Source organism: Triturus cristatus, chromosome 7, assembly GCF_964204655.1.
Source record: "Triturus cristatus chromosome 7, aTriCri1.1, whole genome shotgun sequence".
Classification (NCBI taxonomy): Eukaryota; Metazoa; Chordata; class Amphibia; order Caudata; family Salamandridae; genus Triturus; species Triturus cristatus.
The window spans coordinates 1,835,143,108-1,835,165,426 of NC_140590.1; the positions used below are offsets into that span (position 1 = coordinate 1,835,143,108).

The 22,319-nt window shown below is 44.0% G+C and overlaps 1 protein-coding gene across 2 annotated transcripts in view; it reads right to left on the bottom strand.

The window, feature by feature from the left end:
• Positions 1 to 22,319, bottom strand: part of LOC146813353 (transient receptor potential cation channel subfamily V member 6-like) — a 183,755-nt gene that overhangs the window by 101,984 nt on the left and 59,452 nt on the right. For both annotated transcript variants that reach the window (XM_085620166.1, XM_085620167.1), the window contains exon 2: positions 4,776 to 4,873. In XM_085620166.1, the coding sequence (XP_085476292.1) occupies positions 4,776 to 4,873 (98 nt within the window). The remainder of the gene's footprint in view (positions 1 to 4,775; positions 4,874 to 22,319) is intronic.

Genomic DNA, 22,319 nt, shown 5'->3' on the forward strand with positions numbered 1-22,319 from the left:
AGGGAATAGGTGTGTTTTCAACTTTTTGCGAAATGCCAAATAGTTGGGTTCAAGTCTGAGGGAGCGTGGTAGGGCGTTCCATCCAGTGGCTGCTTGGACAGAGAAGCGTCGTCCTCCTGTACGTGCCTTTTTGAATCTGGGAATGCTGGCCAGGTGCTCATTCTCAGATCGTAAGGATCTGGGTGCTTTATAGGGAGTGATCGTGCTGCTGAGGATCGCGGGACCAGATCCGTTGATCAGCTTATGTGACATGCACATGGCTTTGAACTGCACTCTTTGGCGCACAGGGAGCCAGTGCAGGGCCTTAAGGGCAGGTCTGGCGGACACTCTAGAGGGAAGGTTGGTTATCAGACGTGCTGCAGCGTTCTGTGTCCGCTGCAGTTTCGTCAGGGTGGCTTCAGGGGCTCCCAGGTAGACTATATTGCTATAGTCCAGGCGGGACAATACTAGTCCCTGGATGAGTAGTTTCCTGGAAGCAAGAGGCAGTAGGGGGAGAATCTTGCGAGTCGTGCGCATGAGCCCGAAACAGGTACCCGAAGTTTTGGTTGCTTGCGTCTTCATGGTGAGTTCTGGTTCGAGCCATACGCCGAGGGTCTTGACTTCACGCTTCGGGAGGGGGATTTCTCCAAACACGTCGGGCCAGATTGCTGGGGGGATGGTCGTCCATTGTTTCCCCAGGAGCATCACTTCCGTCTTTGACCCATTTAATTTTAATGATGAGTCACTCATCCAGCTGTAGATTTCTGTGAGACAGTTGGTCAGATTCTCTGGGTGGTCGATAAGTTGTGATAAGGAGACGACCAGTTGAGTGTCATCAGCGTAGCTTATCATTTTGATGTTAAATGGTGTCACCACGTCCTCAAGGGGGGCCATATATGCATTAAAAAGCGTCGGGCTCAGGGAGGAGCCCCGAGGGACCCCGCTTGTGAGGGGGAGGGTGGACGAGTGGTGATTGTCGTCCCATACCTGGAACGTACGTCCAGTGAGGAAGGATTCAATCCAGCCAAGGGCCGTCCCGGAGAGCCCTGCTGCCGCGAGTCGATGAAGAAGGACACGATGGTTGACTGTGTCGAAGGCTGCGCTGAGATCCAGGAGGATCACTGCCACTGACCCTCCTGAATCCAGGATGCGCCTTGCTTCTTCGATAACGGCAAGAAGGGCGGTGTCTGTGCCATGGCCCGGGCGGAATCCAGTCTGGGATTGTCGTAGTGCGTTATTGGTCTCAAGGAACTGAGATAATTGTTCGTTGACCAATTTCTCGGCTACCTTGCTGATTCCGGGAAGTAGTGATATTGGCCGATAGTTTGACATGTCCGCTGGATCAAGCTGTTTTTTTTTTAAAAGTGCCTTTACCACCGCACTTTTCCAGCTGTCAGGGACAGATCCCTGGGCCAGCGAGCTGTTGATAAGCTCCGTGATCGTGGGAACGATGACAGGGGCCACGGTTTTCAGGAATCTGATGGGTGCCGGGTCCAGAGGGGACCCGCTTTTCATTTTAGTCAAGGTTCGTTCTACCTCTGTGCGGGTTACTGGCCGGAATGTAGTAAGTGTGGGGGGGCGAGGGTTGCTTTTGCTCAGGCCGGGGGATGAGCGGCTGGCTAGGTGGCTGCGAGGGTCGGGCGGGGGAAGGGAGGCCAGGATGCGGGAGATTTTGTCATTGAAGTATGAGGCAAGTTCATTACTTCGGTCGACCCGGGGGGTGATGGAAAGAGGGGTGTTGGGTACTTTCAGCAGCTCCTTTACTATTAAAAAGGATTCCCTGGCGGAATTGGAGGATTCTTTAATCCGTGCGTCATAGTGGGAAGCTTTAGCGTGCTTAATGGCCTCTTTGTAAAGTCTGACGGTATTATGGTATGCATCCTTGCTGGCGTGCTGCCAGTCTTTCCTCCAAAGCCGTTCGGCTTTTTTACAATTTTTGCGAAGTAGCCGGAGGTCCGGGGTGTACCATGGGGCAGAACCGGGTTGACCGTTTTTGTCCTCCCTAGTTCTCAGTGGGAGTACTATGTTCAGGGTGGTGGTGATCCACTCTCTAAATTTTATGTCGGCGACAGTCGGGTCTTCCGCGCATGCAGGGGTGGTTGTTTTTAGGATCCTTGCCCATTCTTCGGTGGGGAGTCTGGACCAGGTCCTGTCTCTGATGTAGGTAGGTGGTTTTTGTGGTTTCCTGAATATTCCTGGAAGTTGGAAAGGGACCAGGAAGTGATCTGTCCAGGGGAGGGGAAAGGCCACCTTCACTTGTACCGAAGGGGAGCTGGTGAACACTGGGTCCAGGAGGTGACCCTTGATGTGGGTCGTTCCGGAGTTAAGGAGGCGAATGTCGAGTGCCGCCAGATCGGAGATCAGGTCGGTAGCTACCAGGTCTGCAGGGTCATCGAGATGGATGTTTAGGTCACCTACTATCATGAAATTTGATAGGGAGTGGGCCTGATTTGTTACAGTGTCCAGGAGGGAGCTAGCGAAAGGGCCCGGTGGGCCGGGGGGACGGTACACGAGGACTCCTGTAAGTGAGTTGGTCGGGTCGAGTTTAAAGGTAAACTGAAAGCTTTCAGAGTCGGGGATCTGCGCATCGCTGGTTTTACAGTGGAGATAGTCCCGATAAATAATGGCGACACCACCGCCTCTGCCTAGATGTCGGGGTAGGGACTGGATGAGGAAGCCCGGTGGGGTTGCTAGTGCCATATCTGATTGCGAATGTATGGAAAGCCAAGTTTCCGTGAGGAAGAGGATGTCTATCTCCAAGTCCTCTATCAGATGGTTGATTTGCGTCGCATGTTTGGGGAGCGAGCGACAGTTTAGTGAGGCGAGTTTGAGGGAGGCAGGTATGTGGGGTTTTGTGGGAAGTTTGAGTTGGACTGGTTTGCAGATGGGGCAGCGAATGAAAGGTCCATTTAAATCATGGGTAAATTCACAGGAGGGAGCTGGGGGTCTAAGGCTTAGTAGCTCTCGCCGTGAGTAGCTTACCTTAGGGTCAGTTGTTTTCGGCAGGGGATCTGGCCCTATGCCCGGTCGTGCGCGGACGGGCGCAGACGGGCTTGCCTTAGGCGCGCCTTTGGCGCGCAAACGGCGCTCCCGCTGCGCTCGTCCGCTGCGCTGGTATGGCCGGCACATTTGTACTGGTTGCGAGTGGGCGTGGCCTCGCGGTGGGCGTGGCTACCGCCTTGGGCGTTTCCCTGTCTCAGCGCTGGTCGCTGTCTCAGGGAAGGTCGAGGAGGGCTGTGTCAGCGCGTGAAGTGAGCGCTTCGAACAGGTGAGCTCCCAGGTCTTAAAATCACACAAAAGAGCACAGAATTACAGTTTTAAAAGCAAAATGGTGGTCACAGTCCTCCGGCTTCCGCCTCAGAGGATACAAACAAAGTAATAAGCCGCTTGTTCTCAGCGTTTATATACTGGTTGCGAGTGGGCGTGGCCTCGCGGTGGGCGTGGCTACCGCCTTGGGCGTTTCCCTGTCTCAGCGCTGGTCGCTGTCTCAGGGAAGGTCGAGGAGGGCTGTGTCAGCGCGTGAAGTGAGCGCTTCGAACAGGTGAGCTCCCAGGTCTTAAAATCACACAAAAGAGCACAGAATTACAGTTTTAAAAGCAAAATGGTGGTCACAGTCCTCCGGCTTCCGCCTCAGAGGATACAAACAAAGTAATAAGCCGCTTGTTCTCAGCGTTTATATACTGGTTGCGAGTGGGCGTGGCCTCGCGGTGGGCGTGGCTACCGCCTTGGGCGTTTCCCTGTCTCAGCGCTGGTCGCTGTCTCAGGGAAGGTCGAGGAGGGCTGTGTCAGCGCGTGAAGTGAGCGCTTCGAACAGGTGAGCTCCCAGGTCTTAAAATCACACAAAAGAGCACAGAATTACAGTTTTAAAAGCAAAATGGTGGTCACAGTCCTCCGGCTTCCGCCTCAGAGGATACAAACAAACGCTCTGGCTCTCCCTTTTCTCTCATCAAGGTCTTTTTCTCAGGCTCTCTCCTTCTATCACTAGTACAGTAATCTATCTATTCTCAAACTAACAAAGCGTGTGCATACCTGCAAGGAAAGTCATGCTAGCAGAAATGGAAAACAGTGTTTTATGTAGCATAGGGAATGTGCCTACTCAAGGCAGCAAAAGGTATTTACTCATTGGTCCACATTTAATATATGTGTGCATATTTAAACACACATAAATGTAAAATCTTAAAATTATACATCTAAGTGTGACTAGGAACTACATTTTAAAGCAATATATGAAACATTAGGGCACACATTACATAAATCAAAGCTGGTTCTAATATAAATAAAATGTCATAACATAAGGATGGTTTATACTCAAACATCAAAAACAGTAAAGGTCAGTTGAAGAATTAAGGCACACATTATGTGAATCAATTTAGTTTTTTTATAATGAGTACATATCTACTAAGTACGGATGGTTTATTCACCAAGTCCTTAAAGAATATATCATTTAATACAGTTAAGGCACACACTATAAGTAAATACATTAATCCTGTAGTAAATGCACTTTTCCAATAATGTCAAGTGCAACACTTATTTTAAGATTGTTAGACCACGCGAGAAACATGTGCTAAGTGCACGTTCATGTTATGTATTTGTAACGTGTACAGTTGTAGCCAAAATATTGCTGCACCACTGCAGAGAGAGCTAAAGTTGTGTCAAAAACCAGATCTAAAATGAGCAAGTACACGCACAAACTGCGGCTGGTGGTGAGGACTTTCTTGAACCAACAAGTTATCCATAATAGATAAAGTGAGACATCACTCACTGGAATGTGCAGGAGTGAGACGTGTCAAGCTTACCTTTCTGAAAAGGGTCACAGGATTTGGAGCTGAGGAACTTGGAGATAGCTCTCACTTTGTTCTTCTTGGCAGCTAAAAACAGCGGCAGTTCCTCAATCCTGCAATATTCAAAATCTGGTATTAATACTCACTCTAAAAGCAATTGATTTAATTTAGTAGACACACGCAGTTTTAAATCAGTAATGGATTTGTTGCAGCTACTTCTTTGCACTTTGTTGGCAACAATACGTGTTACACCAGAAGCTCAAACATTTGAACCACACCAGGGTCACGAGTCGACTAGGGGTGGGCGGAACTCACAGAATTTGACTCAGCAGAATTACACAGAGTTACATAAATACTCATGCTTCCAAGGAGTACCACCAATGAGTGGAAATAGGCTTGTGCACTGCTCATGCTGTGATTTAGCACTGATAGCATGTTTGGGTTGAAAAATAAGCCCGAAAGATACCGTGGTATGATTTTGCTGCCACTCGAGTAGACTTTACCTTCAAGTGGCAGTTGTCTAACCACGACTGCTAGCGACTGCCCACAACTGACCACGTTAGAATAATCTCACCGGATGTCCCCCTAGCAACCAGAAATCATGCAAGGGGATGCCTAAATATTGCTCGCCAGCTTACTGTTTAAGAGGCACGCGCGAGTAAATATTCCACCATGTGGCGAATGGTGGAATTAGGCCAGAACTCAGCTTTTCTGTTGTAACCAAAATTCCAGCAATTTCACAGATGAAACAGAATATTAAGCCCAGCCCTAGTTAGGATCAGACAACTTTCTTCAATGGTCAAAACATGATTACCTCTAAATGCTAGTATTGGTAGACCTACAAAAGTGTGGTAGAAAACGTTCATAAAGAAAACATGTATTGTCAGTTGTTACAAATGGATTAAATGAATGCTTATGTTGAAGATGATTGTACTCTTACCTTCACGTATGGTAACTCCATACAGAGAAGATAAAAGTAAAATGGAGGAGCAATGTTAAGCATGTTTAGATCTGCCCGAAAGCAGATGATAAGGTAAGATGGTGATCCTAGTCATTTTGTTACCCAAAAAGTTCCCAGTCTTGCTATTCATCATCAGTGAAAAGGCTTCACTGTTGTTCTGTAAATGAAAGTTTCAGGACACCACAATAAACTCACCTGATACACTGGCTTTCACCTAATACTGCACTCCTAAGTTTACCATAATTGGAAGTAAAACCAGGACCATTCCCAATAGGCGTGTATGTTTGGATTGTATTATGCCTGGATCCAGAAGCCTTTTATTCCTCTTCGTGCTCCTGTTCTGAACCTAGCCAGGCCTCCTCCTCCATCTTCCACAGGAGCCCGTGTGGATAGGACAACATTGTGCTTTTTGTGTCGCTTCCCAGGCGTGCAGGTTTCAGAGGTCTGGGAAGGTGGATCAGCCAGAGTCTGGCACCCTGATTTTTTTCCAGTGCGGCTTTCTTCAGGTTTTTGATAGGTGCCGTGTCTGGACCCTCTCCACCCAATAGGGTCAGCAGCGATGGTGTCAAAATACTTCTGTCAGCCAATGCGTGTGTGTCGGCCTGCTGCATCCCCGAGCCAAGGTATTGATGAGGATTCCTTTCGCACTTAAATTTCTTGAACCCAGGGTGAGCTGGGTTGACATATCAAGCAGAATCAGTATTTAATCAATGAATCAGGTCCGCACTAGCCATTTAGCTCATCAAGCATTTCCTGCGGGAGCTGGAGCCAAGAGGTCAGTTTTTGAAGGTCCATGGCCACTACTGGTTCCTCTTCTGCCCTCTCCATCTCCCCAGAGTTTATTACAGCAGGGGCAACTGGGGAGTAAGTGAGAGAGAGAGAGAGAGAGAAATGTGAGGCAAAGAGAGCTGAATGAAAGAGAGACGATGGAGAGAGATCTGAGAGAGGAAGAAGGGAGAATGAAAAGAGAGCGAATGGATAACGGAAAGAGAGACAGGGGGAAAGGGAAGAAAGTGAGACAGTCTGCTTTGACCTTTTTGCCAGAGCTGCTTTTGGCTTACAGCCGGGGCCTGCACTGAATTCTTGCCTTTTTTTCAGGCCTTTACTCTGAACAATTTCAGCAGATTTGACCTGCTGGAAACTATCAGGAAAAATAGTGTGGCTGCCTAAGGGCCTTATTCAAAAGTTTGATGAAGTGATAGGGCAAAACATGTAATGCCAGGTTTGGTCCCATAGCATGGGGCCGCGATCAGGTTTTCTTTTTTCCAATAACAAACTCTACTGTTTCTATTGCTTACAAAGTCCCCTTTGGAAAACATAGAAACAATGGGAGAAAGAAGGAAACTAAATAGAAAGGAAGAAAAGGAGACACAGGAAGAAGAAATGGAAGAATGGAAGACATGGAAAGAAGAATAGATAAGTGTAAAGAATGGAAGAAAGAGTGGGAGAAGAAAGGGAAAGGGGACAAATTGGAAGAAAGCGTGCAAGAAGGAAGGGAAGGAAGAAGGAAAGGCAGATGGAATGAATGGAGGAATGACAAAGAAGGAAGGAAGGCAGGAAAGAAAGGTAAAAGAGATGAAAGAAGGCAAAAAGGATGGAGATAAATAGGAAAACAAATTAAAAATGGTTCAGGAAAGAAGGGAGAAAAGGAAAGGAAGAAGGGAAGTAAAGTAGAAAGAAAAGATGGAAGACAAGAAGAGAGGATGGTACATTACATAATTGTTAACTGCTATTTGTAGCTCTTTCTTTCCACTGGCACTTTCAATTTACCTTTCATAAATATCTCTGATTGGAGCTGTCTTTCAAAAGTCACTTGGAACTCATCATTTTTTTGTCCTGTTCTGTTTGGGGGTGTTTTTGCACTGATACTTTGAACTCATCTTATACTGGCATGTACTGTTTTGAGCAGTATTTCATACTGCCACTTTAAACTTATTGTTTATTGGCAGGTGCTGTTTGGAGCTGTCTTTTACTATAGCACTTTGACTTTATCTTTTATTGGCATCTCCTCTTTGGGGCCACTTTTGAGTGAGGGTGTAGTGGATTCTCAGATGGTGCTTTCCTGCTGAGAATCTTTCCAAGCTCTGCTCCACCGTAGGGGCCAGGATTGACTTCTCCTAGGAAGTGCAAAGCAAGTTACCCGGATGGTCTTTTAAGTCAAATATCACATGGCTCTAGTCACAAAATGTGTATTTTTACTCATGTATGTACATCGGTGTAACTCTGCACTTCTGTGCTATTCACACTTTTTGAGTTTATTTTTACACCTAAGTGTATAATTTACGAGAGTAAAGTTACTACTAGTAAAAAATAGAATTGGGACAAGAGAGCAAGAAATAGGCTGGAGCGGTGGAGAATAAGTCAATGCATGGGTTGGTGCAAAGGAAAATGGATGGGGATGAAGAGAGGAGCTTGAGGTTGAAGGGTGAGGGGAGGGGGGCAAAACAAATGCCCCGTAGGTGAAGTAATGGACAAGTTGAGGAAGTGGAGTGGGGAAGCAACATGGAGCCTTCAGGGTGGGTATTGGAAATGGAGAACGTAGCACACAAGGTGGAAATCAGGAAAATACATGCACTCTCATGGGGGCATATCATCAAGGGCAATATCGCCGCTTTAGCGGCACTTTTTGCCACTAAAGCGGCGATATTTTTATCGCCAAATCAGCAAGCTGTCGCTAACAGCTGTTAGCGACAGTTTGCTGGCAATAGCTCCCCTTGTCAACACGCCTCCCATCGCATCGCTAATGAGATGCAAAGGAGGCGTGCCTGACAAGAATCCATTAGGAAAATATCGTTAACCCAGCTTCATCTTATTGACAAGGAGGGTTAGCGATATTTAAAATCACGTTAAGTATGCCTTAACGCAGGAATTTAACGTCTGTTAAATTCCTGACTAAGGCATACCTAACATGGGGGGTGGATTGTGTGGCTAAGACCACAGGCCCTATCATCTAGGATATCGCCGTTTTCCATCATGGAAAACGGCGATATCCCCACTATCTCTGGAATTTTAATTGCCTCGGCGATGTGCATTGTTGATAACGTGCTAACAGGGCGATAAATTCCAGAGATAACCGGCGATAAATATGTAAGCGCTAAGCGCACTTTGCGATATTTATCGCTGGACCTTGATAATATGCCCCGTAGTTCTTTGAATGTGAGCAGTGAAAAGATAGCAGAGACCATTCAAAAGCAGAGTAAAAAAGCTAGACTTCTGGGGAGGGATCAACACAAGAAGAGGCAGGAAAGTCATCAAATAAGTATCAAGGCAATCATCTGTAAGCAATGGACTGGCTCTAAGCAAGCCGGTGGTTTTTGCAATGACCACACAAGGCTTTAGTCCAAACTGTACGGAGGTGAGACCTTAAAAGCGGGTAAGATGAACAGCCACTGAAAACAGGAGTAATGAAATGCCCACCCCTTGATTAGATGCTGACTGTAGAAAAAGCAAAGCAAATCTTCTGAAGACAATAAAGATCTCTAATCTTAATAAAAAAAAAAAAAATGTGACTTATTTTGCAGACTGAGAAAACACCCATAAATTGTGCATTTTAGGACCAAGTGAGCTCATAGGGATTATGAGAAAGGGAATGATTAGTTGGAGTGGATGGTACTCTTCTTTAAGGAATAATCACATTATTCCTTACTCGATCCAGTTAGGCGGCACCAATTTAAGCCTATAGCACAGCATTTATCACTATTGTAAGAAAAAGCCTCTTTTTCTAGGGTCACCCCAAAGGTTTTGGACAGATGCTGCTGGTTTCTTAACTCTGAGAGATCTCTGAGGACTTCTAACCAGACCTCAGTGCGAGTGCCCTGACCCTTAAACGTGTATGTTTGATTGGCTCATACCCAGTTGGCCCAAGCTAATTTATATGGAAAGTAGATATATTTCATGAGCAACTGTTCATCAGTTTTATAAGTTGTGCGTCATTTTGCAGTTCCTGTGTCACATTGCTCTTTTGCTCTTCATCTGTGAAGAGGCTGAGGCTGTATGTGCTGTCGATGGTGTGCAAACACCAGGCGCTGGATGCTTTTAGCTTCTGGGTTTTCTCAGAATCCATTTGCAGGCAGTTTTGGTGCACCCTGGGTGCGCCTCCTGAATTAGCATCCTGATTATTGACTTGCCACAATGATTTATTGTTTGTCAACTGTCTGCAGTGTAAGGTGGGTCTCGAAATGTATACAAAACTGCTGATTGTAACCCCCAGCAGAACAGTGCAGCTGGCCGCTGGTTCTTCTCGCTCCGGCTAAAGCAAAAAAAATGTTGTTTTCCGACTGCCTACAATTGTGTTTGTCCCTAGTACATAGTGCCATGGGTGCCCCGTGCCTTATTTAGAATGAGAAGTTTGCTTTGACGCTTACTTCTATGTTCCTAGTATATAGTGCCATGGGTGCCCCGTGCCTTATTTAGAATGAGAAGTTTGCTTTGACGCTTACTTCTATGTTCCTAGTATATAGTACCATGGGTGCCCCGTGCCTTATTTAGATTGAGAAGTTTGCTTTGACACTTACTTCTATCTTCCTAGTATATAGTACCATGGGTGCCCCGTGCCTTATTTAGAATGAGAAGTTTGCTTTGACACTTACTTCTATGTTCCTAGTATATAGTACCATGGGTGCCCCGTGCCTTATTTAGATTGAGAAGTTTGCTTTGACGCTTACTTCTATCTTCCTAGTATATAGTACCATGGGTGCCCCGTGCCTTATTTAGAACGAGAAGTTTGCTTTGACGCTTACTTCTATCTTCCTAGTATATAGTACCATGGGTGCCCCGTGCCTTATGTAGAATGAGAAGTTTGCTTTGACGCTTACTTCTATCTTCCTAGTATATAGTACCATGGGTGCCCCGTGCTTTATTTAGAACGAGAAGTTTGCTTTGACACTTACTTCTATCTTCCTAGTATATAGTACCATGGGTGCCCCGTGCCTTATTTAGAATGAGAAGTTTGCTTTGACACTTACTTCTATCTTCCTAGTATATAGTACCATGGGGGCCCCGTGCCTTATTTAGAACGAGAAGTTTGCTTTGACGCTTACTTCTATGTTCCTAGTATATAGTACCATGGGTGCCCCGTGCCTTATTTAGAACGAGAAGTTTGCTTTGACGCTTACTTCTATGTTCCTAGTATATAGTACCATGGGTGCCCCGTGCCTTATTTAGATTGAGAAGTTTGCTTTGACACTTACTTCTATCTTCCTAGTATATAGTACCATGGGTGCCCCGTGCCTTATTTAGAATGAGAAGTTTGCTTTGTCACTTACTTCTATGTTCATAGTATATAGTGCCATGGGTGCCCCGTGCCTTATTTAGAATGAGAAGTTTGCTTTGACACTTACTTCTATGTTCCTAGTATATAGTACCATGGGTGCCCCGTGCTTTATTTAGAATGAGAAGTTTGCTTTGACACTTACTTCTATCTTCCTAGTATATAGTACCATGGGTGCCCCGTGCCTTATTTAGAATGAGAAGTTTGCTTTGACACTTACTTCTATCTTCCTAGTATATAGTACCATGGGTGCCCCGTGCCTTATTTAGAACGAGAAGTTTGCTTTGACGCTTACTTCTATGTTCCTAGTATATAGTACCATGGGTGCCCCGTGCCTTATTTAGAACGAGAAGTTTGCTTTGACGCTTACTTCTATGTTCCTAGTATATAGTACCATGGGTGCCCCGTGCCTTATTTAGATTGAGAAGTTTGCTTTGACGCTTACTTCTATGTTCCTAGTATATAGTACCATGGGTGCCCCGTGCCTTATTTAGATTGAGAAGTTTGCTTTGACACTTACTTCTATCTTCCTAGTATATAGTACCATGGGTGCCCCGTGCCTTATTTAGAATGAGAAGTTTGCTTTGACACTTACTTCTATCTTCCTAGTATATAGTACCATGGGTGCCCCGTGCCTTATTTAGAATGAGAAGTTTGCTTTGACACTTACTTCTATCTTCCTAGTATATAGTACCATGGGTGCCCCGTGCCTTATTTAGATTGAGAAGTTTGCTTTGACGCTTACTTCTATCTTCCTAGTATATAGTACCATGGGTGCCCCGTGCCTTATTTAGAACGAGAAGTTTGCTTTGACGCTTACTTCTATGTTCCTAGTATATAGTACCATGGGTGCCCCGTGCCTTATTTAGATTGAGAAGTTTGCTTTGACACTTACTTCTATCTTCCTAGTATATAGTACCATGGGTGCCCCGTGCCTTATTTAGAATGAGAAGTTTGCTTTGACGCTTACTTCTATCTTCCTAGTATATAGTACCATGGGTGCCCCGTGCTTTATTTAGAATGAGAAGTTTGCTTTGACGCTTACTTCTATGTTCCTAGTATATAGTACCATGGGTGCCCCGTGCTTTATTTAGAATGAGAAGTTTGCTTTGACGCTTACTTCTATGTTCCTAGTATATAGTACCATGGGTGCCCCGTGCTTTATTTAGAATGAGAAGTTTGCTTTGACACTTACTTCTATGTTCCTAGTATATAGTACCATGGGTGCCCCGTGCCTTATTTAGAATGAGAAGTTTGCTTTGACGCTTACTTCTATGTTCCTAGTATATAGTGCCATGGGTGCCCCGTGCCTTATTTAGAATGAGAAGTTTGCTTTGACGCTTACTTCTATGTTCCTAGTATATAGTGCCATGGGTGCCCCGTGCTTTATTTAGAATGAGAAGTTTGCTTTGACACTTACTTCTATGTTCCTAGTATATAGTGCCATGGGTGCCCCGTGCCTTATTTAGAATGAGAAGTTTGCTTTGACGCTTACTTCTATCTTCCTAGTATATAGTACCATGGGTGCCCCGTGCTTTATTTAGAATGAGAAGTTTGCTTTGACACTTACTTCTATCTTCCTAGTATATAGTACCATGGGTGCCCCGTGCTTTATTTAGAATGAGAAGTTTGCTTTGACACTTACTTCTATGTTCCTAGTATATAGTGCCATGGGTGCCCCGTGCCTTATTTAGAATGAGAAGTTTGCTTTGACGCTTACTTCTATGTTCCTAGTATATAGTGCCACGGGTGCCCCGTGCCTTATTTAGAATGAGAAGTTTGCTTTGACACTTACTTCTATGTTCCTAGTACATAGTGCCATGGGTGCCCCGTGCCTTATTTAGAACGAGAAGTTTGCTTTGACACTTACTTCTATCTTCCTAGTATATAGTACCATGGGTGCCCCGTGCTTTATTTAGAATGAGAAGTTTGCTTTGACACTTACTTCTATGTTCCTAGTATATAGTGCCATGGGTGCCCTGTGCCTTATTTAGAATGAGAAGTTTGCTTTGACGCTTACTTCTATGTTCCTAGTATATAGTGCCATGGGTGCCCCGTGCCTTATTTAGAATGAGAAGTTTGCTTTGACACTTACTTCTATGTTCCTAGTATATAGTACCATGGGTGCCCCGTGCTTTATTTAGATTGAGAAGTTTGCTTTGACACTTACTTCTATCTTCCTAGTATATAGTACCATGGGTGCCCCGTGCCTTATTTAGAATGAGAAGTTTGCTTTGACACTTACTTCTATCTTCCTAGTATATAGTACCATGGGTGCCCCGTGCCTTATTTAGATTGAGAAGTTTGCTTTGACACTTACTTCTATCTTCCTAGTATATAGTACCATGGGTGCCCCGTGCCTTATTTAGAATGAGAAGTTTGCTTTGACACTTACTTCTATCTTCCTAGTATATAGTACCATGGGTGCCCCGTGCCTTATTTAGAATGAGAAGTTTGCTTTGACACTTACTTCTATCTTCCTAGTATATAGTACCATGGGTGCCCCGTGCCTTATTTAGATTGAGAAGTTTGCTTTGACACTTACTTCTATCTTCCTAGTATATAGTACCATGGGTGCCCCGTGCCTTATTTAGAACGAAAAGTTTGCTTTGACGCTTACTTCTATGTTCCTAGTATATAGTACCATGGGTGCCCCGTGCCTTATTTAGATTGAGAAGTTTGCTTTGACACTTACTTCTATCTTCCTAGTATATAGTACCATGGGTGCCCCGTGCCTTATTTAGAATGAGAAGTTTGCTTTGACACTTACTTCTATCTTCCTAGTATATAGTACCATGGGTGCCCCGTGCTTTATTTAGAATGAGAAGTTTGCTTTGACGCTTACTTCTATGTTCCTAGTATATAGTACCATGGGTGCCCCGTGCTTTATTTAGAATGAGAAGTTTGCTTTGACGCTTACTTCTATGTTCCTAGTATATAGTACCATGGGTGCCCCGTGCTTTATTTAGAATGAGAAGTTTGCTTTGACGCTTACTTCTATGTTCCTAGTATATAGTGCCATGGGTGCCCCGTGCCTTATTTAGAATGAGAAGTTTGCTTTGACGCTTACTTCTATGTTCCTAGTATATAGTGCCATGGGTGCCCCGTGCCTTATTTAGAATGAGAAGTTTGCTTTGACGCTTACTTCTATGTTCCTAGTATATAGTGCCATGGGTGCCCCGTGCTTTATTTAGAATGAGAAGTTTGCTTTGACGCTTACTTCTATGTTCCTAGTATATAGTGCCATGGGTGCCCCGTGCCTTATTTAGAATGAGAAGTTTGCTTTGACGCTTACTTCTATCTTCCTAGTATATAGTACCATGGGTGCCCCGTGCTTTATTTAGAATGAGAAGTTTGCTTTGACACTTACTTCTATCTTCCTAGTATATAGTACCATGGGTGCCCCGTGCTTTATTTAGAATGAGAAGTTTGCTTTGACACTTACTTCTATGTTCCTAGTATATAGTGCCATGGGTGCCCCGTGCCTTATTGAGAATGAGAAGTTTGCTTTGACGCTTACTTCTATGTTCCTAGTATATAGTGCCATGGGTGCCCCGTGCCTTATTTAGAATGAGAAGTTTGCTTTGACACTTACTTCTATGTTCCTAGTACATAGTGCCATGGGTGCCCCGTGCCTTATTTAGAACGAGAAGTTTGCTTTGACACTTACTTCTATCTTCCTAGTACATAGTACCATGGGTGCCCCGTGCTTTATTTAGAATGAGAAGTTTGCTTTGACACTTACTTCTATGTTCCTAGTATATAGTGCCATGGGTGCCCCGTGCCTTATTTAGAATGAGAAGTTTGCTTTGACGCTTACTTCTATGTTCCTAGTATATAGTGCCATGGGTGCCCCGTGCCTTATTTAGAATGAGAAGTTTGCTTTGACACTTACTTCTATGTTCCTAGTATATAGTACCATGGGTGCCCTGTGCTTTATTTAGAATGAGAAGTTTGCTTTGACACTTACTTCTATGTTCCTAGTATATAGTACCATGGGTGCCCCGTGCTTTATTTAGAATGAGAAGTTTGCTTTGACACTTACTTCTATCTTCCTAGTATATAGTACCATGGGTGCCCCGTGCTTTATTTAGAATGAGAAGTTTGCTTTGACACTTACTTCTATCTTCCTAGTATATAGTACCATGGGTGCCCCGTGCCTTATTTAGATTGAGAAGTTTGCTTTGACACTTACTTCTATCTTCCTAGTATATAGTACCATGGGTGCCCCGTGCCTTATTTAGAATGAGAAGTTTGCTTTGACACTTACTTCTATCTTCCTAGTATATAGTACCATGGGTGCCCCGTGCCTTATTTAGAATGAGAAGTTTGCTTTGACACTTACTTCTATCTTCCTAGTATATAGTACCATGGGTGCCCCGTGCCTTATTTAGAATGAGAAGTTTGCTTTGACGCTTACTTCTATGTTCCTAGTATATAGTACCATGGGTGCCCCGTGCCTTATTTAGAATGAGAAGTTTGCTTTGACGCTTACTTCTATCTTCCTAGTATATAGTACCATGGGTGCCCCGTGCCTTATTTAGAATGAGAAGTTTGCTTTGACGCTTACTTCTATGTTCCTAGTATATAGTACCATGGGTGCCCCGTGCCTTATTTAGAATGAGAAGTTTGCTTTGACGCTTACTTCTATGTTCCTAGTATATAGTGCCATGGGTGCCCCGTGCCTTATTTAGAATGAGAAGTTTGCTTTGACGCTTACTTCTATCTTCCTAGTATATAGTACCATGGGTGCCCCGTGCCTTATTTAGATTGAGAAGTTTGCTTTGACGCTTACTTCTATGTTCCTAGTATATAGTACCATGGGTGCCCCGTGCTTTATTTAGAATGAGAAGTTTGCTTTGACACTTACTTCTATCTTCCTAGTATATAGTACCATGGGTGCCCCGTGCTTTATTTAGAATGAGAAGTTTGCTTTGACGCTTACTTCTATGTTCCTAGTATATAGTACCATGGGTGCCCCGTGCTTTATTTAGAATGAGAAGTTTGCTTTGACGCTTACTTCTATCTTCCTAGTATATAGTACCATGGGTGCCCCGTGCCTTATTTAGAATGAGAAGTTTGCTTTGACACTTACTTCTATCTTCCTAGTATATAGTACCATGGGTGCCCCGTGCCTTATTTAGAATGAGAAGTTTGCTTTGACACTTACTTCTATGTTCCTAGTATATAGTGCCATGGGTGCCCCGTGCTTTATTTAGAATGAGAAGTTTGCTTTGACACTTACTTCTATGTTCCTAGTATATAGTACCATGGGTGCCCCGTGCTTTATTTAGAATGAGAAGTTTGCTTTGACACTTACTTCTATCTTCCTAGTATATAGTACCATGGGTGCCCCGTGCCTTATTTAGAATGAGAAGTTTGCTTTGACACTTACTTCTATCTTCCTAGTATATAGTACCATGGGTGCCCCGTGCCTTATTTAGAACGAGAAGTTTGCTTTGACGCTTACTTCTATGTTCCTAGTATATAGTACCATGGGTGCCCCGTGCCTTATTTAGATTGAGAAGTTTGCTTTGACACTTACTTCTATCTTCCTAGTATATAGTACCATGGGTGCCCCGTGCCTTATTTAGAACGAGAAGTTTGCTTTGACGCTTACTTCTATGTTCCTAGTATATAGTACCATGGGTGCCCCGTGCCTTATTTAGATTGAGAAGTTTGCTTTGACGCTTACTTCTATCTTCCTAGTATATAGTACCATGGGTGCCCCGTGCCTTATTTAGAATGAGAAGTTTGCTTTGACACTTACTTCTATCTTCCTAGTATATAGTACCATGGGTGCCCCGTGCCTTATTTAGAATGAGAAGTTTGCTTTGACACTTACTTCTATCTTCCTAGTATATAGTACCATGGGTGCCCCGTGCCTTATTTAGAACGAGAAGTTTGCTTTGACGCTTACTTCTATGTTCCTAGTATATAGTACCATGGGTGCCCCGTGCCTTATCTAGATTGAGAAGTTTGCTTTGACACTTACTTCTATCTTCCTAGTATATAGTACCATGGGTGCCCCGTGCCTTATTTAGAACGAGAAGTTTGCTTTGACGCTTACTTCTATGTTCCTAGTATATAGTACCATGGGTGCCCCGTGCCTTATTTAGATTGAGAAGTTTGCTTTGACACTTACTTCTATGTTCCTAGTATATAGTACCATGGGTGCCCCGTGCCTTATTTAGAATGAGAAGTTTGCTTTGACACTTACTTCTATCTTCCTAGTATATAGTACCATGGGTGCCCCGTGCCTTATTTAGAACGAGAAGTTTGCTTTGACACTTACTTCTGTCTTCCTAGTATATAGTACCATGGGTGCCCCGTGCCTTATTTAGAATGAAAAGTTTGCTTTGACACTTACTTCTATCTTCCTAGTATATAGTACCATGGGTGCCCCGTGCCTTATTTAGAATGAGAAGTTTGCTTTGACACTTACTTCTATCTTCCTAGTATATAGTACCATGGGTGCCCCGTGCCTTATTTAGAATGAGAAGTTTGCTTTGACACTTACTTCTATGTTCCTAGTATATAGTACCATGGGTGCCCCGTGCCTTATTTAGAATGAGAAGTTTGCTTTGACACTTACTTCTATGTTCCTAGTATATAGTACCATGGGTGCCCCGTGCTTTATTTAGAATGAGACGTTTGCTTTGACACTTACTTCTATCTTCCTAGTATATAGTACCATGGGTGCCCCGTGCCTTATTTAGAATGAGAAGTTTGCTTTGACACTTACTTCTATGTTCCTAGTATATAGTACCATGGGTGCCCCGTGCCTTATTTAGAATGAGAAGTTTGCTTTGACACTTACTTCTATGTTCCTAGCATATAGTACCATGGGTGCCCCGTGCCTTATTTAGAACGAGAAGTTTGCTTTGACGCTTACTTCTATGTTCCTAGTATATAGTGCCATGGGTGCCCCGTGCCTTATTTAGAACGAGAAGTTTGCTTTGACGCTTACTTCTATGTTCCTAGTATATAGTGCCATGGGTGCCCCGTGCCTTATTTAGAACGAGAAGTTTGCTTTGACACTTACTTCTATCTTCCTAGTATATAGTACCATGGGTGCCCCGTGCCTTATTTAGAATGAGAAGTTTGCTTTGACACTTACTTCTATGTTCCTAGTATATAGTACCATGGGTGCCCCGTGCCTTATTTAGAATGAAAAGTTTGCTTTGACACTTACTTCTATCTTCCTAGTATATAGTACCATGGGTGCCCACCACCTGTTTGTTAGAGCGACCCCTCAGGGATTGCAGAACCTATTGTGCCACCCTGGATGGAGCAAGGTATAACGTGGCTCTGAGCCTGCCACTGCAGACTGGAAGGGCAGTTTAAAACTGCTAGCTCGACTTTGCCATTTTAATCAATAACAAAGCCCAAACTTCATTTTTAATATGTCTAAGTCATACCTACAGAACGTCTATTGAGCCCTAAGGCAGGGTGCAGCATAATAGAAAAGGTAAACATATATTTAACTTGATCTGGCAGTAAAAACCCACAATTGTTGTTTGAGTGGGGGAAAGACTGGTATCCCCACTGGAGAGAACAGAGTTACACACTTAACACCTCAGCTCTGCTGACTTCTAAATAGGACAACCAAAATTGATACTTCAAGGGATCAAACAATGTGTTACATTAAGTCCAACTTGACAGTTTTCCAGTGGCCATTTGTTGAGGATGGCCATGGGATAGCCTCCTGCCCGCCAGAGGAAATGTGGCAATGACTCACAGGACAGGTAACAATGGAGGACTGCCACTGGAGGACTGTTGCCTCCTCCTGGCAAAAAGTCACATGGGGTGTTGGCCCAAATGGCAAGCTTCAAAGGTAAAGCTACCTTTGAAATGCACACTAGCGCGGACTACTTTTTTGTTTGAGTAGACAGGTTGCCATAAGGACAGAGCAGGGGAAAGTTTTTTTTATTCCACGGGCGAGTCGTCCATAGGTGGCCACACTTCTAGGACAGGCAATTGTGCTCCACATATCAAGAGAATGTGACGTCATTTTGGTAGTGTGCAGAATAGATTTCCCAGGAATAGCTAGGTGTCACACTTCACAGAAAGTTATCATCAGGCAGGAGGGAACATAGTAGCCCATTGACTAGTGACCATGACTTCCCCGTAGGGCACTTTCTGGTCGAAAAGGGGCACCCGTAGCCCCTCAGATCTCAGTTGGACTTCAACTGCTGCTTCTTGGGCTATCAAAGCAAAGGACTCATGGGCTAATTTACAATCCCCTATTGCCGCAGGAACGTTCCTTTTTGTGACGTTCCTGTGGTGATAATCCCTTCACCTTATTTACAAAGCGGTGTTAAGCCATTTAACATGGCTTAATGCCACCTTGTAAAGAAAGCCCACTTTCACACTACACTTAGCATGAAAGGGGTGGGCAATGGGTGTTGGGGTGGGCGTTCTACCACAACAACCATTGATTTTGAGGCCGCCCCCTATTTACAAGGGTGGCGTAAACAAAGAGAAAGCCTCAAAATTAAGACCAGGACAAACCTGGTCTAACCATGGCAAAACGAGGACAAATTGTTTGTTTCTTCTAGTTTTTGCTGTTTCTATGTGTGCCGCATTGTGCAGCACACATTACTGATTGTGTATGTGTGGGAAGGGACACTGAAGAAGCCAGCTTGGATGACTAAGTTGCCCAGATCAACTGACTGATGCTGCTCGCCGCTTTGCAGCCCAAGACACCAGGAACCGATGCTCAAAAGCAGGAACCGAGTCTGCTGGTCATATGAGAGTTATTGAAGTTCAGCTTGATTACCCAGAAGGAGAGTTATCGTCAAAAGAAGGAAAACCAGGGGCGGGTTCTCCATTAGGACTGTTGGGCTGCGCCCCTCTGAAAATTCCTATACATTTACATAAAAAATATAAAATAGATCACATTTTTTAGAGATACTATCTCTAAATAAATTGATGTATTTAAGTCTGGGTTGTCTGTTTCAGGCTGCCTGCCCGCCTCCCTCTAAAGCAGGAGAAGGAAGACAGGCAGTAAATCAACTTTCTTAAAGTGACGCACGACGCATGACTTTCTGTTTTAAAACCCTTCATTGCCATTGGGGTCTTCGGTTGTATGCACACTGTAGGAAAGTGACGCAATAAGCGTCACTGTTTTGGGCATAGGGGACTTCACTCCTGGGTGATTTCAGACATCCGTCATTCAAAGACGTAGATCCCACCATTTCGACATACGTGAGAGTGGATGCAAGCACGTCTGATCCGGTGCCTTGTTCTCGGTAATGGGAAGTGTTTGCAAGCTAATGCTGTGTTCTGTACATTGTGCGGAGACCACGCATCACTCTAACCTTCCCCACTGTGTCACCCCACGCCCTCGCTGCACATTGCTCGATCCTTTAGAAGTGTAGTTGCGGCATTTGCTCCCTTGTGAAATTATTCCAAATAAGGAGCAGGGTTCGCTCTTGTTCCCTTGCAAAATAGATCCAAATATCCAAGTCAGGCCCAAAGCGAGAGATATGTGCTTACTGTGTAACACGTGCTTACAGTGGCCAGTTCTCTGATGTATGGCATTAAAACTGGCCCTGTGTACATGCCCCTGATTTAACACTGACGCTAAAAACATGGATTGACTTGCAAACAATGAATGTTTAAAACATCGCGGGAATGCATTTCAGCGATTTAGTTCCTCTCTTATTTTACATGCTTTACTTAATCTTGCATTCCCCATGAGTTAGCTATTTTATAATGTTGTTGTTATCTGTATTTTTTTCCGTGCATACTTTGAAGCTTGAGCCATGCCAGTTGTTTATGAGGGGCTTTGATTGAGTGCACAGGCTCTAAGGCTGAAGCCAAACAAAGTGCCAGTCAGTGGGTTGGCCTCTCTGCAGAGCACACAGAACAATGTTAGTGTATTCGATTTGCAACCGAACTTCAGTGGATATGTGTGTGAAGGGAGTACAAAGATGTCAAAATATTTGCAAAGCAAAAGTAAGAGAAATTAAAGTGCTTAAATATGAGGGAGTGCAGTTCATGTTGGGGCAGTGAAGTGGCAGAGATGCGAGGAAGGGCATTCGGGGAAGATTGAAAAGAGGATGCTGAAGAGGAAAGAGAGGGGGTTGAAGGTGTGCAGATGGAGAAGATATGCAGAGAAAAAGAGGATACATATTTAACATAAAGCACATATAATTGAAGGCCAAAACTCCTTCCACAGGCATAAATGCTATTTAATTCACAGACTCACTGTTACAGAATTTGAACATTTCCAGTGTTAATTATTTATAAGAAATAATTGTTGTTATTCATTTATCTTAAACAGCGAACACCCAGCGGCAAAGCCAATCATACTGACAGGCTTTAGGTGTATGTCAGTTGCTGTGCCATGTATCTGGATAAAATTACATCTCAGAACCCGAAATACCGGTCTGATGGCACACTATAGGAATCACAGAAATGTATTTGGCATGTTCCCTTATAGAGAGCACCCACTTTTTTCATCTCACTTAAAGAACTGTCTGCACATGTTTCTATATGACTAGCATCTATGGGTGCTTCTTGAAGTCTGGTTAGAGCATATTTTTCCAAAGTTAATGCTGCATGCAGTGCAAGACACTTGGCAAGCATACATTTTAAAAGGCTAAAGTTGTCATGCAGAACAATGTACACATTACAGTAACTGTTGAACAAATTAATGCAAGAAGACATGGGGCAGTTTTTAATGTGTTTAATATTTCAAGACTATACGTTCCCACTCCCTTATAAGCCTTGCGTTATCGCTACATTCATTTGCTTTAAAATTCCCCATTTGCCAATCTTTTTTTCATTTCTTTCTCAGGAGAGGGACTCCCCCTGGGCCCCAGGTTTGTCCATAGAACTTTTTCACATCGCTTGCTATATAAAAATCATTCCCAACGTTTACAACTGACCACTTTCAAATGCCACCAGCCGCCACCGAGGAAAACACTCAGGGGTATATTCAGAAGAAGGTGTGATAAATACCGCAAGAGTAGCGTAACGCAACTTTCAATATCACAGCCCATCTTGGGAAAATAACCCTTTGTCAACGTGGAATTCACAAGGCTTTAGCATGCGATAGTACCAGATAACGCGCCAAATGTCAGCGTGAAAATCAATGCCAAGCAGCAAAAATGCGATACGCGAACGCGAAAATTCATGCAATGAGGACAATCGCGGTACAAAAAGTAGCGAAAACCAGCCACAGGCCTGCAAATCCCACGAGTCTGGCGGGAGAATGCACTACAAAAACCACAGAAACAACACACCAGAAATGAGCCAAAGCATGTTGCAACATGGATGCACCCTGACCCAGCGCAGAGGTCAACTCGAACCTGACAAC